General features: G+C 40.4%; 2 protein-coding genes across 12 annotated transcripts in view; one reads left to right on the top strand and one right to left on the bottom strand.

Annotated features, from left to right (window-relative positions):
* snx25 (sorting nexin 25) overlaps nt 1-9,269 on the bottom strand; it is a 31,426-nt gene extending 22,157 nt beyond the window's left edge. Inside the window, exons 1-4 of one of the 3 annotated variants that reach the window (XM_048970884.1) lie at nt 9,177-9,269; nt 8,114-8,516; nt 6,743-6,827; nt 789-1,005 (exon numbers count right to left, since the gene is read on the bottom strand). In XM_048970884.1, the coding sequence (XP_048826841.1) occupies nt 789-1,005; nt 6,743-6,827; nt 8,114-8,431 (620 nt within the window). In that variant the 5' untranslated portion in view covers nt 8,432-8,516; nt 9,177-9,269. The other 2 variants (XM_048970883.1, XM_048970882.1) reach the window with 2 other exon arrangements.
* Nucleotides 9,246-14,446, top strand: cenpu (centromere protein U). Of its 9 annotated transcripts, XM_048970921.1 has the most exons (16): nt 9,270-9,366; nt 9,484-9,575; nt 9,916-9,954; nt 10,050-10,101; nt 10,639-10,732; nt 10,826-11,006; nt 11,084-11,198; nt 11,404-11,541; nt 11,635-11,781; nt 11,996-12,119; nt 12,327-12,432; nt 12,577-12,655; nt 12,793-12,840; nt 13,154-13,215; nt 13,393-13,549; nt 13,676-14,446. In XM_048970921.1, exons 3-16 carry the CDS (start codon nt 9,950-9,952, stop codon nt 13,817-13,819), a joined length of 1,452 nt encoding a protein of 483 aa, XP_048826878.1. In that variant the 5' UTR covers nt 9,270-9,366; nt 9,484-9,575; nt 9,916-9,949; the 3' UTR covers nt 13,820-14,446. The 9 variants fall into 9 exon arrangements, with proteins under 9 accessions (XP_048826882.1, XP_048826878.1, XP_048826880.1 ...); XM_048970925.1 differs by lacking the exon at nt 9,484-9,575 and having other exon boundaries at nt 9,246-9,301; XM_048970923.1 differs by lacking the exon at nt 9,484-9,575 and having other exon boundaries at nt 9,288-9,366.
* Nucleotides 14,447-15,903: the final 1,457 nt, after the last annotated feature.

The following is a 15,903-nucleotide window of genomic DNA, read 5'->3' as shown; positions in this document are numbered from 1 at the left end:
AAAATACAAGACCATGCCTGCATTTCCACCAATATTACAGAACTCAGATGGAACACAGAACAGAAATACCACATAACTAAAGATAACTACCTTCATCTGCAATGAGTCAAACTATTGGAAATACAGGAGGCCATATTCTATTATGGACATATAGACAGGGGGCAAAATTTATACCAGCAAGGTTTCATGGTGGTTCTATACTATATTTCTCCATTTATTATGATTATTATTATTATTGTTGGTAGCACTTTACTTAAGGCCATGCTTTCAATCATTTATAAACACATTCATAATGCATTATAATGCATTCATAAAACATTATAAACATGGTTATTATACATATTCATAAAAAGGCATAAATATTACAGTCATGTTTATTATGCATTATGAAGCTCTCATCTATAATGCACTATAGATAGCTTAATAATGCATTATAATGGTCAGCATAAGCATTGAGGATGCTGTGTACTGCATTATAAAAGTATCTATAGTGCGTCATAGGTGAGAGCTTCATAAAGAATTCATAATGCATAAAAACATATATATATATATATATATATATATATATATATATATATATAGCCATGTTTACAATACTTTATGAATGCATTATAAGGCACTACGAATGTGTTTATCAATGCCTTAAGTGTTTCTGATTTGTGCATTATTTCTTTTTTCCCCTATAATACATATCTGTCATAGAGGGCCGTTGATATGAACCTGCTAGCGAGCCACAGGGCCATTCAGCCACCGAGCCGAGGGTGAGCACCCTGTCCCGAGTGTCCCACCTGGTGTTAGCAGCTTTGAGGTCGCAGACGTGGGTGTGTAGGGCCTTCACGGTGTCGTTGCACACCACATTGACCATGTCGATGTCAGCTACGCGATTCCTCAGCTGCCTGGTCATTTCCCAGAAGTCCTCAGAAAGCATCTGGTACAGTTGTTCCTGGTCTTGGCTCAGCGGTGCATACCAAAGCAGGATATAATCCCTGTAGCTGTAGTCAAACACTGCAAGGTGGAAAAGAGCAAAAGGGGAAGAAACTGGTTTTGCATAAATAAACAAAGAAACAAACAATTATATACAGGAAGAAATATATGTATCTCAGCATGCAAGTACATATATGTGTGTGTGTGTGTGTGTGTAAACATATATACACACACACACACACACACACACACAAACACACACCATATACTTACATACTGAGATTATATACACAACAAGTCATTACCTCAGATATTAGGAAAAGAAAGAGGGGAAAAATGTAATATACCGAGAATGTCATACAACCCCATATCACCATCAGCGAGTGGATTTACCAAAAGCCAGAAGTGGGATTAGGAATCTCACATGAATTAGTAGCTGTGAGGAAACAACGAAGTGCACAGGAAGGGCAGCTTTTTAATAAAGCATGACAGCTCTGCTCATAGTACCACCCAGCTCACAGTGCCGCTCAACAGATGTTAGTTTCATTTCTGTATTTTCACATTCTTGGATCACCACATTTTTTCTTTTAACACACATCCTTTCAGAAACAAAAACCCTCTGGAGCTCATATTGCCATTAAACTTAGAGCACCCTTCCCTCTGTTAACCAAATAAGATGAACATATCTTCACAAACTACAGTGGTATTATTTGCCAGCGACTGGGCTAAGATTGCTGATGTGATCTAGACAGAACCGGCCAGCCGATATTAGCATGGAGCCAGTGTGCTGGGCTGACTGAGGAACGTTCGTTTATATTTTAAGCAGTTTCAATACTTAAACCTAAAATCCCAATTACGCTGTTGAAAAAGCAACTCATCATTCAGGTAACATAGCGAGTGACGTGCAATGTGATGCTGATCAGTCCTTACTTGGTGCATTTTTGTGATCCTAATTATGCTTTGCTGCTGTGACTCAAGCTTCCCAGCTGTGTGTGTGGTTTTGTTTTTTTAGCAGCACAGCTGGCTACTCTCTGTGGGGGCAGGATGACAAAGAAGCAAGGGCCTCGGGGAAGGAAAAATACCACACAAATGTAAACATTTTTTACTTATCAAATGACGACAATCGCCAAAGGGGAACCATCAGAGGTGTTAATCACATTCACTGTGCAAAAAGTAACCCACCCCCACAACGAAGCATAAACCACTGCCACAGTCTGGGAGCAAGAAACGTCGAATCCTTCGTAGTTTTGACTTTATTACACGTATCATGTGACCGTCCGAGTGCAGCTAATCACCTTACACCACCAGATTTCAAAACCTTTTTTGAATTTTCATCAAATTTATCTCCAAATGCTGGCATCCATTTCTTTTTGAGTGTACAGCCGGTTTTCTCCAAAACGCCACTCTTGATTTACAAAGAGAGAAAACAGATGGCGTCATACTAATAAAATGAAATAAAGATATTTTCTTTACCCTACGTAACTACATGGGTACATGTTAATTATTTGGTTTGATCACCCTCGAGGAAACATGGCTGTAGTGCCGTAACTGACTCTCCCTCACAATGCAGGTAATGTGCCTCATTTAGGACTCTTATAGCATCCACTCATTCAACGCAAAGTCAAACCAGTGGTACTCAAGGATTCTCCAAAGAGACACAAAGGAGTCCAGTCTTCGTCTCAGGTCACTGGACAGCATCCATGTCTCACAGCCATACAGCAAGACAGGGAGCACCAGGACTGTTTGTCCTCTTGCAAAGATATCAGGATCGCCACACACCCCTTTCCAGAGACCACATGACCCCCCCATGCTCTTCGAATCCATCTGCAGCCTGCCGAGGAAGAGTCACCAGAGACATGAACGTCGCTGCCGAGGTAAGTGAATCTCTCGACAAGGTCGACATTCTCCCCACAGACAGACACACCACTGATGGCTGTGCCTAAGAGGACTGAACACACGCAACACTAAAAAGAAAAAAGTGAAAGCATAAATACACAATATACGAATAATTTCCTGAACGGCCAGTGATAAAGCTTCCTGACCTGGGGAGTGAAGGGTGCCGATTCTCGTTTTTTTTTTATCTCTGCGGAAAACGGTGGATTGGCAGGTGGGATTTAATTATGATTTTAAAACATTTTGCAGACAGTATAAATCTATCTGAAGCAGTAATTCACACACCTTTTAACCGCATACCACCTCAGAGAGTATAATGCTCTTCGCGTTATACTTTATGCTTAATCACAAAGAACAATATACAGGGTAAGAGGTTCTGTTATTTTCACTGCACAAGGGTTATCATTTGGCATTTTCTCTCTTCATGCTAGTGTCTGCCACACAGTGGGTTGTTGCAGATTGCTGCTGTGGCAATTTCTTTGTTATATTACTTACGTTTGATTTTTAGATGTTTACTAGTGTTACATGAAGCCCTTTTCAGACCTCCTCTTCATAGTTTAGTACATCACAGTTTGCAGTCCACTATGCTTTGAGTTTCATTGTTAACTTTGAAGTAGTTCCACACCACAGAATTTTTGTCCCATATATTTAACTCGATAATAACTATTTTTTAACTTAAAAACTACAGCTAAAAATATGTACGCCAAAAAATCATTCATTAGGCTACTAGAAACATACATAATGAACTGTCCCACCTCATTTGTAGATCTTGAGTTACGCATTTTGAGGCACATGCAGTTCAATCTGAATGTCTTCAAAGTGAGGATATGCAAGTGGCGAATGCTTAAAGTGTCCCACAATGTTTCTGCCACTGGCCACAGTGTCACTTCATTGTGTTAGCAGCCCCCCGTGTATCACAATCTCTAGTGAATGTGCAAAACAGCCCAAGCTTGTGACTCTCAAATCATCCATTAGGTTTTTATCGTATTACTCGCATTGTCTCGCACTATTGCGTGCGCTTTGTTTAGCGGGATTTTCCACTAAATGCTACTCCTACCTCGCAAAGATTGTTTTTATTAAGACTGCAAATCACTGCTACTAGTTGCTGTTAAAAGCGTGAAATACTTGCAGATAGTCACCCTCTTATCTGATGTTCTTACGCTCCCCCTACTGCAAAGGGTATGCTCATGATGTCACAGCAGGTGGTAGTCACTGTGCTCACACCCACTGAGTAGTGAAAACTGAGTGGCAGTGTTAGAGTTCAGCTTGAATGCCATGAAAAAAAACACATCTAAAATGGGAAAGAGCTGTTAAAAAAATTAAACCACATGCAAGGAAGATGCCATCAAACCAGTGTTCTTAAAATAAAAATTTAACCTGATACATATATTGTCATGCCCGGCTCGTACGATCCTCGTGTGTGCCACACCCAGCTTGTACGATCCTCATGTGTGCCACGCCCCCCTGATTATCCACGTGTGCTTCCCTGATCGTACCCAGTTGTGTCCACTTATTTTCGCCCAGTCCTGTCTATTTGAGTTCATGTCTTGCCTGAGTTCATTGTCTGTCATTGATGTTAGTTGATGTCTGGTGTTTCCTGCTCCCCGTTCCCGATTAAACCCATGTTTCTGCCCGTCTGCCTGCCCGTGCGCATTACCCGCGCTCACCGATCGTAACATATATAGACACTGGGGTGTAACAGTACACAAAAATCATGGCTCAGTAAGTACCTCGGGTTTGAAGTCACGATTCGGTATGATTTCGGTACAGTGGGGGTGAAAGAAACACAACATAAATTGCTTCTTTTTTTCTATATTAAACAGTGGTTCACTGAACAAAGTACGACCGTCTTTCTTAAATAAAAAGTCTCTGTCGATACTGCTGCAACCTACCTAATGAAAAACTAAAATTTAAAATCATAATAAATATTCTCTCAAGTAAATAAAAATGAAATAAATATCCATTAAGGTGCACATGAATTGTACCTCAACTGTACTGTATTCACATTAGCAGCTTTCAGCTTCATATTAGAACTGAGCAACACTAATACTGTCTCAAAAAATACAAAGCATAACAGAATGAATATTCATTATGATGTAGCATTAAAAAAACACCTGTGCTGTACTTGTATTCACATTAACAACTTCCAGCGTCACATTACGACATACATGCACATGCGTAGTGACACATCATTCATCCATGGGGGCAGCGTGTGGCTCAGTGGGCTAAGCCTGCGTGCCTGTGATCAGAAGGTCGCAGGTTCAAACCCAGCCTCAGACTGTGGGTCCTTGAGCAAGGCCCTTAACCCCCAGCTCCCTGGGCGCCGCTACGGGTGGCAGCCCTTCGCAGACAACTTCCTCTATGAAAAAAGAGTAAGTTGTGGGAGGCGTTAAGGCAATTTCCCTACGGGGATCAATAAAGTGTCTATTATTATTATCATCCGCCCCTTTCCGAATGTTGCTTGGGGGAAACACACAAAGGTTCTGCATTTGCTGCATTCGTTTGGTACATATGCGTACCGAACCGAAAAATCCATACCGAACATGTTCTGTACCGTTACACTCCTAATAGACAGCCAATAAAGGAATAAACAGCAACAAAACTATTACTATAACAATTAATAAGGGACCATCGTGTATTTAAATTGCCAGTGGTGTCAAATGTTAGCCACAATCAAGTCAAATGATTTGCAAATATTTTCAGTTGCAAACAATCAAAATAATATATAGACTATAACTGCCCAACTGATTCACCTTGACGATCCAGCAACTCATTCAGCAACTGAGGACCGCAGCCTAATTTCAAGGACTATTTGTGTCAGACAGACTATATAACGAGTGATGTGCATTTGGCAACCAAACAAAGGAGTCACTGCCAGTGAGAGAACTGCATCATGCATTATTTATTTTTATATATAAAGCAAAACTTAAACATAATAAAAATGGTGGCTATACATAGGCAATTAGGGGCAAAACAAACCTCCTGCTAAGTGTGAACAGAATATCTGCCATTGTCTGCTGGGTACAAAGATTTATGTACAATCATTCTGAGCTGCCATGGATGCAGATGCAGAAAACCTTAATGTTTGCCTGTGCAACATTTCTTTGTACTCTGCAGAATATATGCGGTTCCTAGGGCTCCAAGAAAATAAAGCACTTTGAGACAAAAAAAACCACAAAGCCCAGTGTTAATAAAGCGCTCCAATTAAAACCAGCTCATTTCTGCCAAGCACTTGGTCTCCTGTACACTTGCCAAGCGTTTAATCTGTTGCTCCCTAAGAGTAATGAGAATCTGCCTAAGACTGATTCCATGAAAGACTGTTGAGAATGAATGGTATACAAAAACCCCCGATCCTTCATATTTCAGAGGGTCCCGCCAAGCCTTGGTGAAAGCACCAACCTCTCACAAACACGAGTGTGAGCTCTGCTGAGCTCAATCACTGTCCTAAACAGCCATAGGCATTTTAATGAATGTATTATTTTATCTTGGAGCATAATTTATCACATGGAAACTTCACTGTGATGATAACAGCGTTTAATAATAGTGCTAATCAAGAGTGTTTAATAATAGTGGTAATTAACAGAGATGAATGGTGTAATAGTGTGCTTGCTAGGGAACAATTAATCAAACTCCTTTTGAGTACAGACTAAATCTGTGCACTGGACACGATTTCACTTAATTGCAGCGTTTTTCGCCAAAAGACAATTTATAAACAATTATTTTAACAAAGCATCGCGATCCAGAGGAGAATTCACAACTCAGACACGAACGTGATTTCACAGCTCTAGCATCTTGATACAAACATTTTACACTTGGGACGTTAAAGATATGAAGTGATCAGTTTTATAAAAGCGAGAGAGATAAATCCACCAAAGAGGCATCACACTTCACAGTGCTTAGAGAATTCCTTTTGGATGAAACTAACCTTCTTTGAGGGCTTTATCCACATTGTGTGATATCACAGCTCTCCTCGTTGGCACGGGCTCTGACAGCAGCATGGAGAGACGTCCCTGGACATTGGTGAACCCATAAAAAACACACAAGTGTATTTCCTGGTTTAGTGGTCAACACACAATGTTCCACAAAACATTTCGTGAAAGCTATAAAAACACATTATATTACTACATGACTGCTTTTCCTTTTTGAGAACTTCTGAGGCCCTTAGATGATGAGTACAATTAAAATTAATAACAACCCCAAGGTCATACTCCCAAGAAAAGGGGAGATCCATCCATCTCTGACACGAAAGTCCCTGAGAAACCAAAACCCTAAGCTAGACCTGTAATACCAAAAAGAGCAGCACTGACCCACACTGCTGCTACATCTGCATGAACCTGAATTTGTCAATCTTCCTTTCTAACAGCAAATGCATAGCCTTGCATTTTCCCAACACGCTGCGTCATGTATATACAGTTGACATGGAGAAGGTTGCACTACTTCTTTCAGGTTTTTCCTTTATTTTGTCTTTTAAATATGATTTTAATGCATTTTATATAAAATGTGCTCTTCTGCCATTGTAAAGCACTTTGAATTGCATTGCGTCTGAATAGCACTATATAAACAAACTTGCCTTGCCTTGCTTAGAGAGTACATCGTGCCGCAGCTAACCACAGACACAGATGGACTGGGGACTGATAACGCAAACCGATGGCACGGTGTGAGGAAACGCTAGGAAAGAGTCCACCATCTGCTACTGTGCATTTATACAGATAAAATACCGCAAGCTGTAAAACTACAGGTAGCCTTGTTGAATCTCCGATGACGGAGTATTTCTCCTGGAGACCCTACGTTAAATAAGGGGTAGGAAGTCAGATGGATCCCAAGCTTGTTTGCGAAACAAATAAGGCCTAAAATACAAGGCAAGAATCTTCTGCAAAAAAATAGGTCATGTTGCTACACAGTGCATTTTTAGTTGTGCCATCAATATCAAGCTTATTGGCACAAATCCCTCTCAGGAAACCACATAGGGGCACAAAAGAGCTAAAATTGCTTTCAGATTAAAGTGCATTTTGAAACATGTAATGTAAAATGTTAATTATATATTCAGTTATAATAGGTGAGTACGGCTAAACACAAGTTGAGATGTCTCCTTTTTTTTGCAAATTGGATGCAAAGGTGATGCTTTTAATGTATACAGTAGCATATGCATGTCAAGGGACGCATGTATGTGTAGCAAAGATCATGTGGGATGGAATTAAGCGGGATTAAGTTGATAGATAAATAAAGCATCCGATAACAAGAAAAACAGCAGCACAAACTACCAACAAAACCAAAGAAGGAAGCTAGTGACACTTACCATTAATTTACTTAATAAGTCCAACAAGTGTGTCGAGTGACTCTTCCAAGTGTCAAAGGTGTTAATTTTCGGGGGGCTGCTCTTGGCCAGGAACCAGACGCTCCCCGCAAATAAACACAGCAGCGCGAATGACACATAAACGAAAAGCTTGAGAAAAAGAGATGTCACTGTCAGCCCCCCATCTATAAATTGGAAAAGTATAGCTATAACCAGTGCGGAGCAGATGGGGGGTAAGATGCGCCCGCAAGAGCAGAGGGGAGCGCTGCTGGGCATCGAGTCACCGGCACCGCCGCTGCTTCTGCTGCCGTCAAGATGCATTCTTTTTTTAAGGACATTTCCTCCAGACCGACACCGAGACAGCTTTACCCTCCTTTTTCGGTCTTAAGTGACGACTTTAGAATATCTGCGATGAAAACAACGTTAATTGATTAAAACGGCCGACTCTAATCCCGCTGACACAGTTCAGTTTTCCTCCCGGACCTGACTTGCTGCGCTGCCTCGTGCCTCTTTACCAGGCAGAGACAGATTTATTCGTTTATTTGTGATGCTTCAGTTGCGCAATTTCGTGCAGCCGGCGAATACCTGGTCAGCCTTTACCCTTGGGAATGAGCGAGGAAATCTTCTAAAGTAAACGCGAAGTGGCGAGATATTATGCAATTCGCAATACTATCCTTAGTACTATTCCCAATTCCTATTTGCTATTCTCTAGTACGGCACTATAAATCATACAGATAATTCGTCATTCTTGATAAGAACCTATCTAGTTTTCGTTTTATTTTCTGGTCGTTAACCATCAACCTAGTATAATAAACAACTATCCAATCGCTATCTTTTATGTTATTTAAAAGGTATTATATGTCGCTAGTTCGACATCTAACTAAAGTATTCGCATTCTGCTTTTCAGTTTAGCTAATTTAGAAAACATCATTTATCTAACTAGACCGTTCTCCAGCGCAGCCCAGCAGCGGTGTTGACGAGACGCGCGTTCGGTAATCTTCGGAACAGCTCGCCCCCTCATTCCGGAGTTTCCTGTCCGACTCCCAGCCAAACGGGACAAGCTCACCTTCGTGCACGTGAAAGGTGTCGGCCAATCAGCGCTCGCAGCGTGATGGATGTTTCTACGCGTGTTTTCACGTCAACGTACTCGCGAGCGCGGTGAGCCGCAAAACTGAGTCGGCCTCCTTTCCGGTAGGTGGTGCTATACTTAGTTAGGTGTGATTAAAGACAACGGGACTGTAAAAAGAAAACAAGCGGTCTGTATTTTATATTTTGTATAGCGATAAAGCTACCTTTGGTTTCTGACAATTTAACTAAAAACATCAGTTTCAAATTAATTAATACCTGGGCGAGCATGTTTAAACTGTTGACAGGTCAATTGCCTGCCTAATGAAATGGTATCGTCCTGGATTTTTTTGCGCCAGTACTGTTTTCGTCTGACGTAGAGAGTTCAAATTTATTCGCGGTAAGCAGAGTTAGTTCGTTGCAGTTGTTGGCCTGGTGGGTTATTTGAGTAATTAAATTGACACATACAGATGCAATTGCCTTGTGTATTCGGTAAGGGTTCAGGTGAAAAGCGTAACATTACACAGTCAAGTAGACCTACGAGCAAAAAAAAAAATCCAGCTCTTTCTAACATCTTGCCGAGGTCGCTTCGGCAGTTTGTGTCAGTATGACCGTTTCGAGCGATTAGATCAGACATTGATTCTGACAGCTTGGCAAAAAAAAAAAAACATTTTAAGAAGTGTGTTGCATCGTTTCGTTGTGCTTTGCGATTAAGACGCGTTTGTTTTCTCTATTCGCAGGGTACATGACTAATGTGACAGCTAAACATACAGAATGAGGTATGTTTTTTTTGTTTAGAACATTTCTATGTCTAAATTAAATTACGTTAAAGTATGTCGCTTTTAGGGTTTACCTGTTTTCTATCTTACTTCAGCTCAAAAAGCCGAATTGGAGCCGTACTGAAGAGCGTTCGCCAGGAACTTAAGGTCAGGCCGTTTCTCTGTTACACATAGCATTAGATTGCTTTCTTTATCTTCGGAAACTAGTGTTGTATCTGAAATTTGGCGAAATTATGTTATTCGACTAGCATTAAGAATCGGGTAAAATAGGTAGTTCGTATGGAAGTCAGTTTTCCGTTATAGCATTATAGCGATTGCGAGCTTCAGCTGCTTAGCCGGGAAACGACTTGAATCAAGAAATGCATCATTATTATTCATTATTTCATTATTATTTGCTTCAGGTAGCATTCAGCTATAGATAAAATTGTCGCGTCAGCTATATTGTACGCAGATTAATGTGTTCAAGAAATGTACATTAAATCATTACGTTATTCAGCTTAAGTAAATTTGAAAATTGTATTGAAGATGCGTTGACTGCTAACATCACACTTCAGAGTACAATGTGCATTTTTTTATTTTCGAAGGTATATACTTTGTATTATCCCTTGATAACACACAGCATTACTTTTAGATTTTAGAATTTTACTACCGTTTGTTACCATTTAATCATGTCTTCTGTATCAGGATGATACAAAGAAAAGGAAAGTACTCTCACCCCCAAACATGTCCTCTATCGAGAAGGCCAGCTTTTTAGATGACAATGATATTAGCTTCAGTGGTGAGTACTTTGGATTACATTTTATTTGCACATTGCTTATATTTATCATAAAGAAGTCGTCAGATTTGACAAAATCCCAAATGACTGCTGTAGGAAACCCGCTACACAGCACTGCGCTAGATGATGATCTCAGTCCCGCCCTAAAGAAAATGACAAAACCATCAAAATCCTCTGTCAAGAGGAAGGCACCCAACGTCAGCACTGACAAATCTACAAAGACGACACTAAAGGCGAAGGGGACTCTGAGAAAAAAGGCCTCTGCAGTCAAATCAAGGTAGAGGCTGCGTGGATTCAGATCATTGAAGTTTCCATGACCATTCCTCTGGAAATGAAATACACTCTACATGTCAGGTCCAAGATAACCAGTCTGAAGAGAAAGGTAACAACTGAGAAACGGAGAGGGTCTGAAGTTTCTGCTTCATGTGACACGCTTCCTGAAGAGCGGAGCCTGGAAGAAGATGGATCTGTATGAGTATCTCTTGGATCTGCTAAGTGTTACGTTTATGGCTCTTTATACTGGGCCAGATCTTTCATTTAATGTATCCTCTCACATGCTTCAAATGTTCATTTTTTCTGCACTTTGTTCTGTACATCCCTTGGAAGATTTATTTTATTGCTCAAATGATTTGTACTGCTAGTTCACAGTGAAAATGTGTCTGTCATTTTTTCAGGACTCTGCACCCTCAGGCCCAGCAATGGAGTCTGCCCGCAAAAGCCGAGGGAAAGGCACAACAAAGGCCACCACTCCTGCTGTCCAAAAGAAGATGTCACCTGCTGTTTCTGAAGACCATTCTCCATCCAGCCCAGAGGTTCGCCACAGACCTTTGCACTTTGAAATCTTTGAAGTTATTTACACAAATGGCCGGATATAAAAGAGTGATTGTGTTTCTTTCGAAATTCAGCTTGGTCCTCAAATATACTGGATATTTCGATTTCATGCCATGAAAATTCAGATTGTCTTGTGTCAGAGAAACAGTGCGGCGACTGCGAGACGGAACAGAATGTCGTCTTTGTCCTCTGAAGACCTGAGTGATGAGGACCCCTGCTGGGTGAGCGATGGCTAAAACAATTCACAACTGCGCATCTTTTTTAAACATATTGGTTTGGTCCTGAAACAGCTCCGTTTTATTTACCAGGGTAATACAAACTTCATTTGAAAACCAAACAGGAAAATGTATTTTAGCCAAACCCCTACATCTGTTAAATCTTGGTGCACACAGTTACGTAGCAGCAATTAACCTTTACCGTTCACCGTTCCCTCAGCATGAACCAAAACAACAAAAGAATTACTTGCCAAACAACGTGAAAAGGAGGTCCTCGTCTGGATCTCCAACGGTCAAGAGAAAAGTGACAAGCAAGAAGAGGAACATTCTTTTTGGACCTTCAGGTAGCAAGTGACTCCTTTTGATGTTATTAAAGATTCTAAGTACTGAACTAAGAACTCGTAAGAATAACAAATATTTAGTGCGCTTTTGGAACGAGTTACTTGGTTTGTGTGTTGACTCTTCAGATGGTTCTCTCGCAAAGAATTTTACTAAGTGTAATTTAGCTGAAGTGCAGTCATTTTTCTAGTGCTTCCCTCATTGTTCTCCAGATGCCAACAAGCCACCCAAGAAGAAGCGAGGCAGAGGGGATAAAAGGAGTGTCATTGACCTGGAGGTGGTGCTGACGGCCTTTCAAGATTTTGTGTCGAATTACATGTAAGAGTCATGGGAACAATATGGGTGTTTTGAAATCGGTAATGAAGTTATCATACATGCAGATTTATATTAAAAACCAATTCCAATCATAAATTGATCTGGTGAATAATCACACTAAGTGTTCATACCTTTTTTTCCATTCAGAAAAACTCTGGATTCTGGTACAGTCACAAAGGCTGTAAATGCTTTCTCAGAGTCCGTTGAAAGTCAACTCACTCAACATGTAAGTGATGCTGGTTGCGGAGTAACAAATTCCTGCCTCGAACATACATTCACTTTAAAGATGCTGACTACATTCAATAGCAGTGGTTTAATTGGATTGAATGTTATTAAATGTTATTCACTGACCCTTTTTTTTAGATCTCAGAGAAAAAGGGGTTAAACAGCTTGAAGAAACAGAATGTGAAGGTAAAGTCTGTGTTTACAATGCTGTTGGACTTTGCCCTGTACGATCTGGCAAACTGTGAATAAAAAAACTAGCTGCCACGGCAAGTGGACTCTGCTGACACTATATGTGTTGGGATTTCAGAGGGAAAAACTGTTAATTTGCTTCAACAGTTCAGTCTGTTTCAGTTTCAAGGCGTTTGGCCTGTGCTTGTATGCTACTAAACAACAACTGTTTATTAATACTTTTCAAATGGAAATTTTCGCATGATTAGCAAACATAATGTCTGATTCTGTACCAGGACTTAAGAATCGGGATTTCATTCTTTTCATCCAGATGAATGGTGCTATAAACCGGAAGACAGCCAGACTGATAGAAGTGAAGAATGAACTCATAAAGTACGTCTCCGTGGTCTGACATTTACTTTTATGCCATTTTATGCTTGGCCTGACTAGACTGTCGTGTGCTTCAGGTGAAGGGAAATGTTCCTCACTTATGTCACTCAGCTTTACATTCACACTGTTTACTTGCGTGAAGAGCATTTTACTAAAATGAAACGTGGTGGCTTTCCTCAGAAAAGAGATGGAGCTGAGGAAGCTGCAGAAGGAGCATTCCCAGCTGGAGGAGAGACTGACAGACATTAGGACCAGCACTGCCTTTCTAGCAGACCTACAGGACCTACAGAAGAGCTACCTGGCATATAGGGAGAACCACCCAAATGAGGTGGAGGTGGTGAGGAAGCCATGACTATGCTATAGCTCAGCAATGACCAATAGTCATTCTAGGGCCATAAATCTATAATATAATAAATGACCATAAATCTAGGGCCGTTATCTCAATTGCTGTTGTCTCTTTCAGTATGGCCCCTCCAGCCTCCCAGCCTTGCTCTTTGAAGCTCGCAGTGTGATGGGCGCAGAGCACCAGCTGAGCATTATCAACCACAAACTCCAGCAGGGTCTGGACCAGAGTAACCCTATCACCATTGATTCTAATGAAAAATGAACTCGGCAGCTCGGCAGACAATATCCCTGACACAAGGCGCTCCCTGAAACTGCTCGTCATCTGAAAGTAGTATGCTGAAGATAAGATATGTTTTTAAGAAATTAATTTGTTGTGTGTACAATATAAGCATTGGGATGCATGGCATAGACCTTAAAACACTATGGATAGAGTCAGAGCAGAAGAACTGGTTATTGTCTTGCCCTTTGTTTCTCTCTTTGTCTTACTGTTAAGTAATCCAAATGACTAATGCCCTGCTACTGCAGGGGAAAAAGCCATTGTGCAAAAGCAAACAGTTTAAGTGCTGTTTCAAATGTCAACCATGCTAATTGTCCCAAAACTGCTGAAGAAGCGAAGCTGAACACCAAGGGGAAGCAAGAGATATTTAAATGTAGATACCTGAGTGTGTGTTGCTATTTAGCAAGTAATTTGTTGCCTTTTCTGTACACAATAATATAAATTTTTAGCTGGCATCTGATATTTTGTTGTCACTAATACATTTTAGGTCTGGTTGTCAGCAAGATCCATGTTTAGTACTAAGATAGTGTTAGTGCTGCATCTGTTCTTTCTTCTTTCTCCTGCTTGGTTCCTGTGCTGCCCCTACAGTCATTAAATTAACATGCACAGCCAGTATTTCAATTAAGTAAATGAACATGCAAAGTAAAATATACGGTATGAGTTAAAAGTGCACTTGCTGGAAATGGTTTTCCCTCATAATTGGCTATACTTTGCCCCATTTAAATTGCACGAAGTACCAAGGCAGTGTTCAAGTCTCTAAATCATAGATTCCTGAAAATAGCCACAGTTACTTTGACAATAATTTCACAATCACAGCGCATTTAGTTAGGATTCAGCAGAACATCACCTGATGTATTCTCAGCCCAGCTGCCGAAAGTCTCGACAGCGAGCTTCACTTTCCTTCATCACCAGAAAGTTCTAGTACAAATTTGTGGTACGTTTTGGGTTGTCTTGCTGAAGAACTATGGACTGCTGAAACAGCCATAATCCTACTGGGATTATGTGCCTTTCAAGTATAACCATGCTGCATGAAATTGGCTTGGATTTGGTTACCCACTCCAGCACCAACAAAGGCAATCTCTGCCCATGACATGTCCATGCTGTTTAATGGAACCTGCACCAGCAGAACTCATGTGCTCACTTCAGCAATATACAGAAATCAGACCAAATTATTTCACATTTTTAATTAATTGTTCTACCAAACTAACCTCCACCCCTAAACTCACCACTTAGTGCTTTTTGGACCGAAAAAGTCTCTTCATCCTGTTCTGCACTCAACAACAATTCCTCTTCTAGGTCTCCTTCCTCTTCACTGATCTTCTCTCTGGACAGTTGATGTTGAAACATCTGCACTTCTAGCTGGTTTTGCAGAATTGACTCGTGAGATTAGCTACACTGACCTTTGGCGTTGATGAGTGTCCCTTCGTCCGAGCTGTTCGGCCTAGACCTGCTCTTCGCAATAGCATTTACACATCCTTGTAAAGTTCTTGTGATTCATCTTAAAGATTTATTTGCATTTCATTATTAGGTTTTTGCCGTTTTCTCAACTTGCATTCAGGCATGACATGAACTTGTAAAGTAAACTTGTAAAGTCAGCTATATACATGTATACAGTGAGATGAGACAATGTTTCTCAGGTTTATACAATATACAATAATAAAGCACATACAAATATAAAGAAATGTGTAAATAATTGTAAATAAATACTCCAAACAAGACTAAGAAAAATGCAATTAACTACTGAGGATAGCTTAACATTCAGGAGTAGTGAACGAATAGAAGCATAATGCAGTGTAATTATGTGTGTGTTTTGTGTGCATACAGTCAGTAGCATTTCAATATACTATAGTCATACAAATTCAGCTTGTACTTATGGCTATTGTGAAGTTTCATCTGTGTAATAATGTCTAAAGGCTGATAAGGTCACATGCTAGCTAACAAAGAACACGTACTCAAAGCTTAAATGTATTGGAGGAGGTCATTGTGTTTGTGTTGGTCTAGGGGCCATTTTTTTACAGGTCAGTTCGTGTACCTTACGTAGTGACTGCATTGATACCTACTGTGAATTC

The sequence above is a fragment of the Brienomyrus brachyistius genome, chromosome 12 (assembly GCF_023856365.1).
Source record: "Brienomyrus brachyistius isolate T26 chromosome 12, BBRACH_0.4, whole genome shotgun sequence".
NCBI lineage: Eukaryota > Metazoa > Chordata > Actinopteri > Osteoglossiformes > Mormyridae > Brienomyrus > Brienomyrus brachyistius.
The sequence above is the reverse complement of the archived record's forward strand: the minus strand, read 5'-3'. Positions and strand labels throughout refer to the sequence as shown.

What these genes read in the sequence shown, in the direction of transcription:
- cenpu (XM_048970925.1), top strand. An exon ending in ATTCTCCATCCAGCCCAGAG is followed by an intron (nt 11,542 to 11,634) that starts GTTCGCCACAGA and finishes TTCGAAATTCAG; the next exon opens with CTTGGTCCTCAAATATACTG. An exon ending in ACCCAAATGAGGTGGAGGTG is followed by an intron (nt 13,550 to 13,675) that starts GTGAGGAAGCCA and finishes TGTCTCTTTCAG; the next exon opens with TATGGCCCCTCCAGCCTCCC.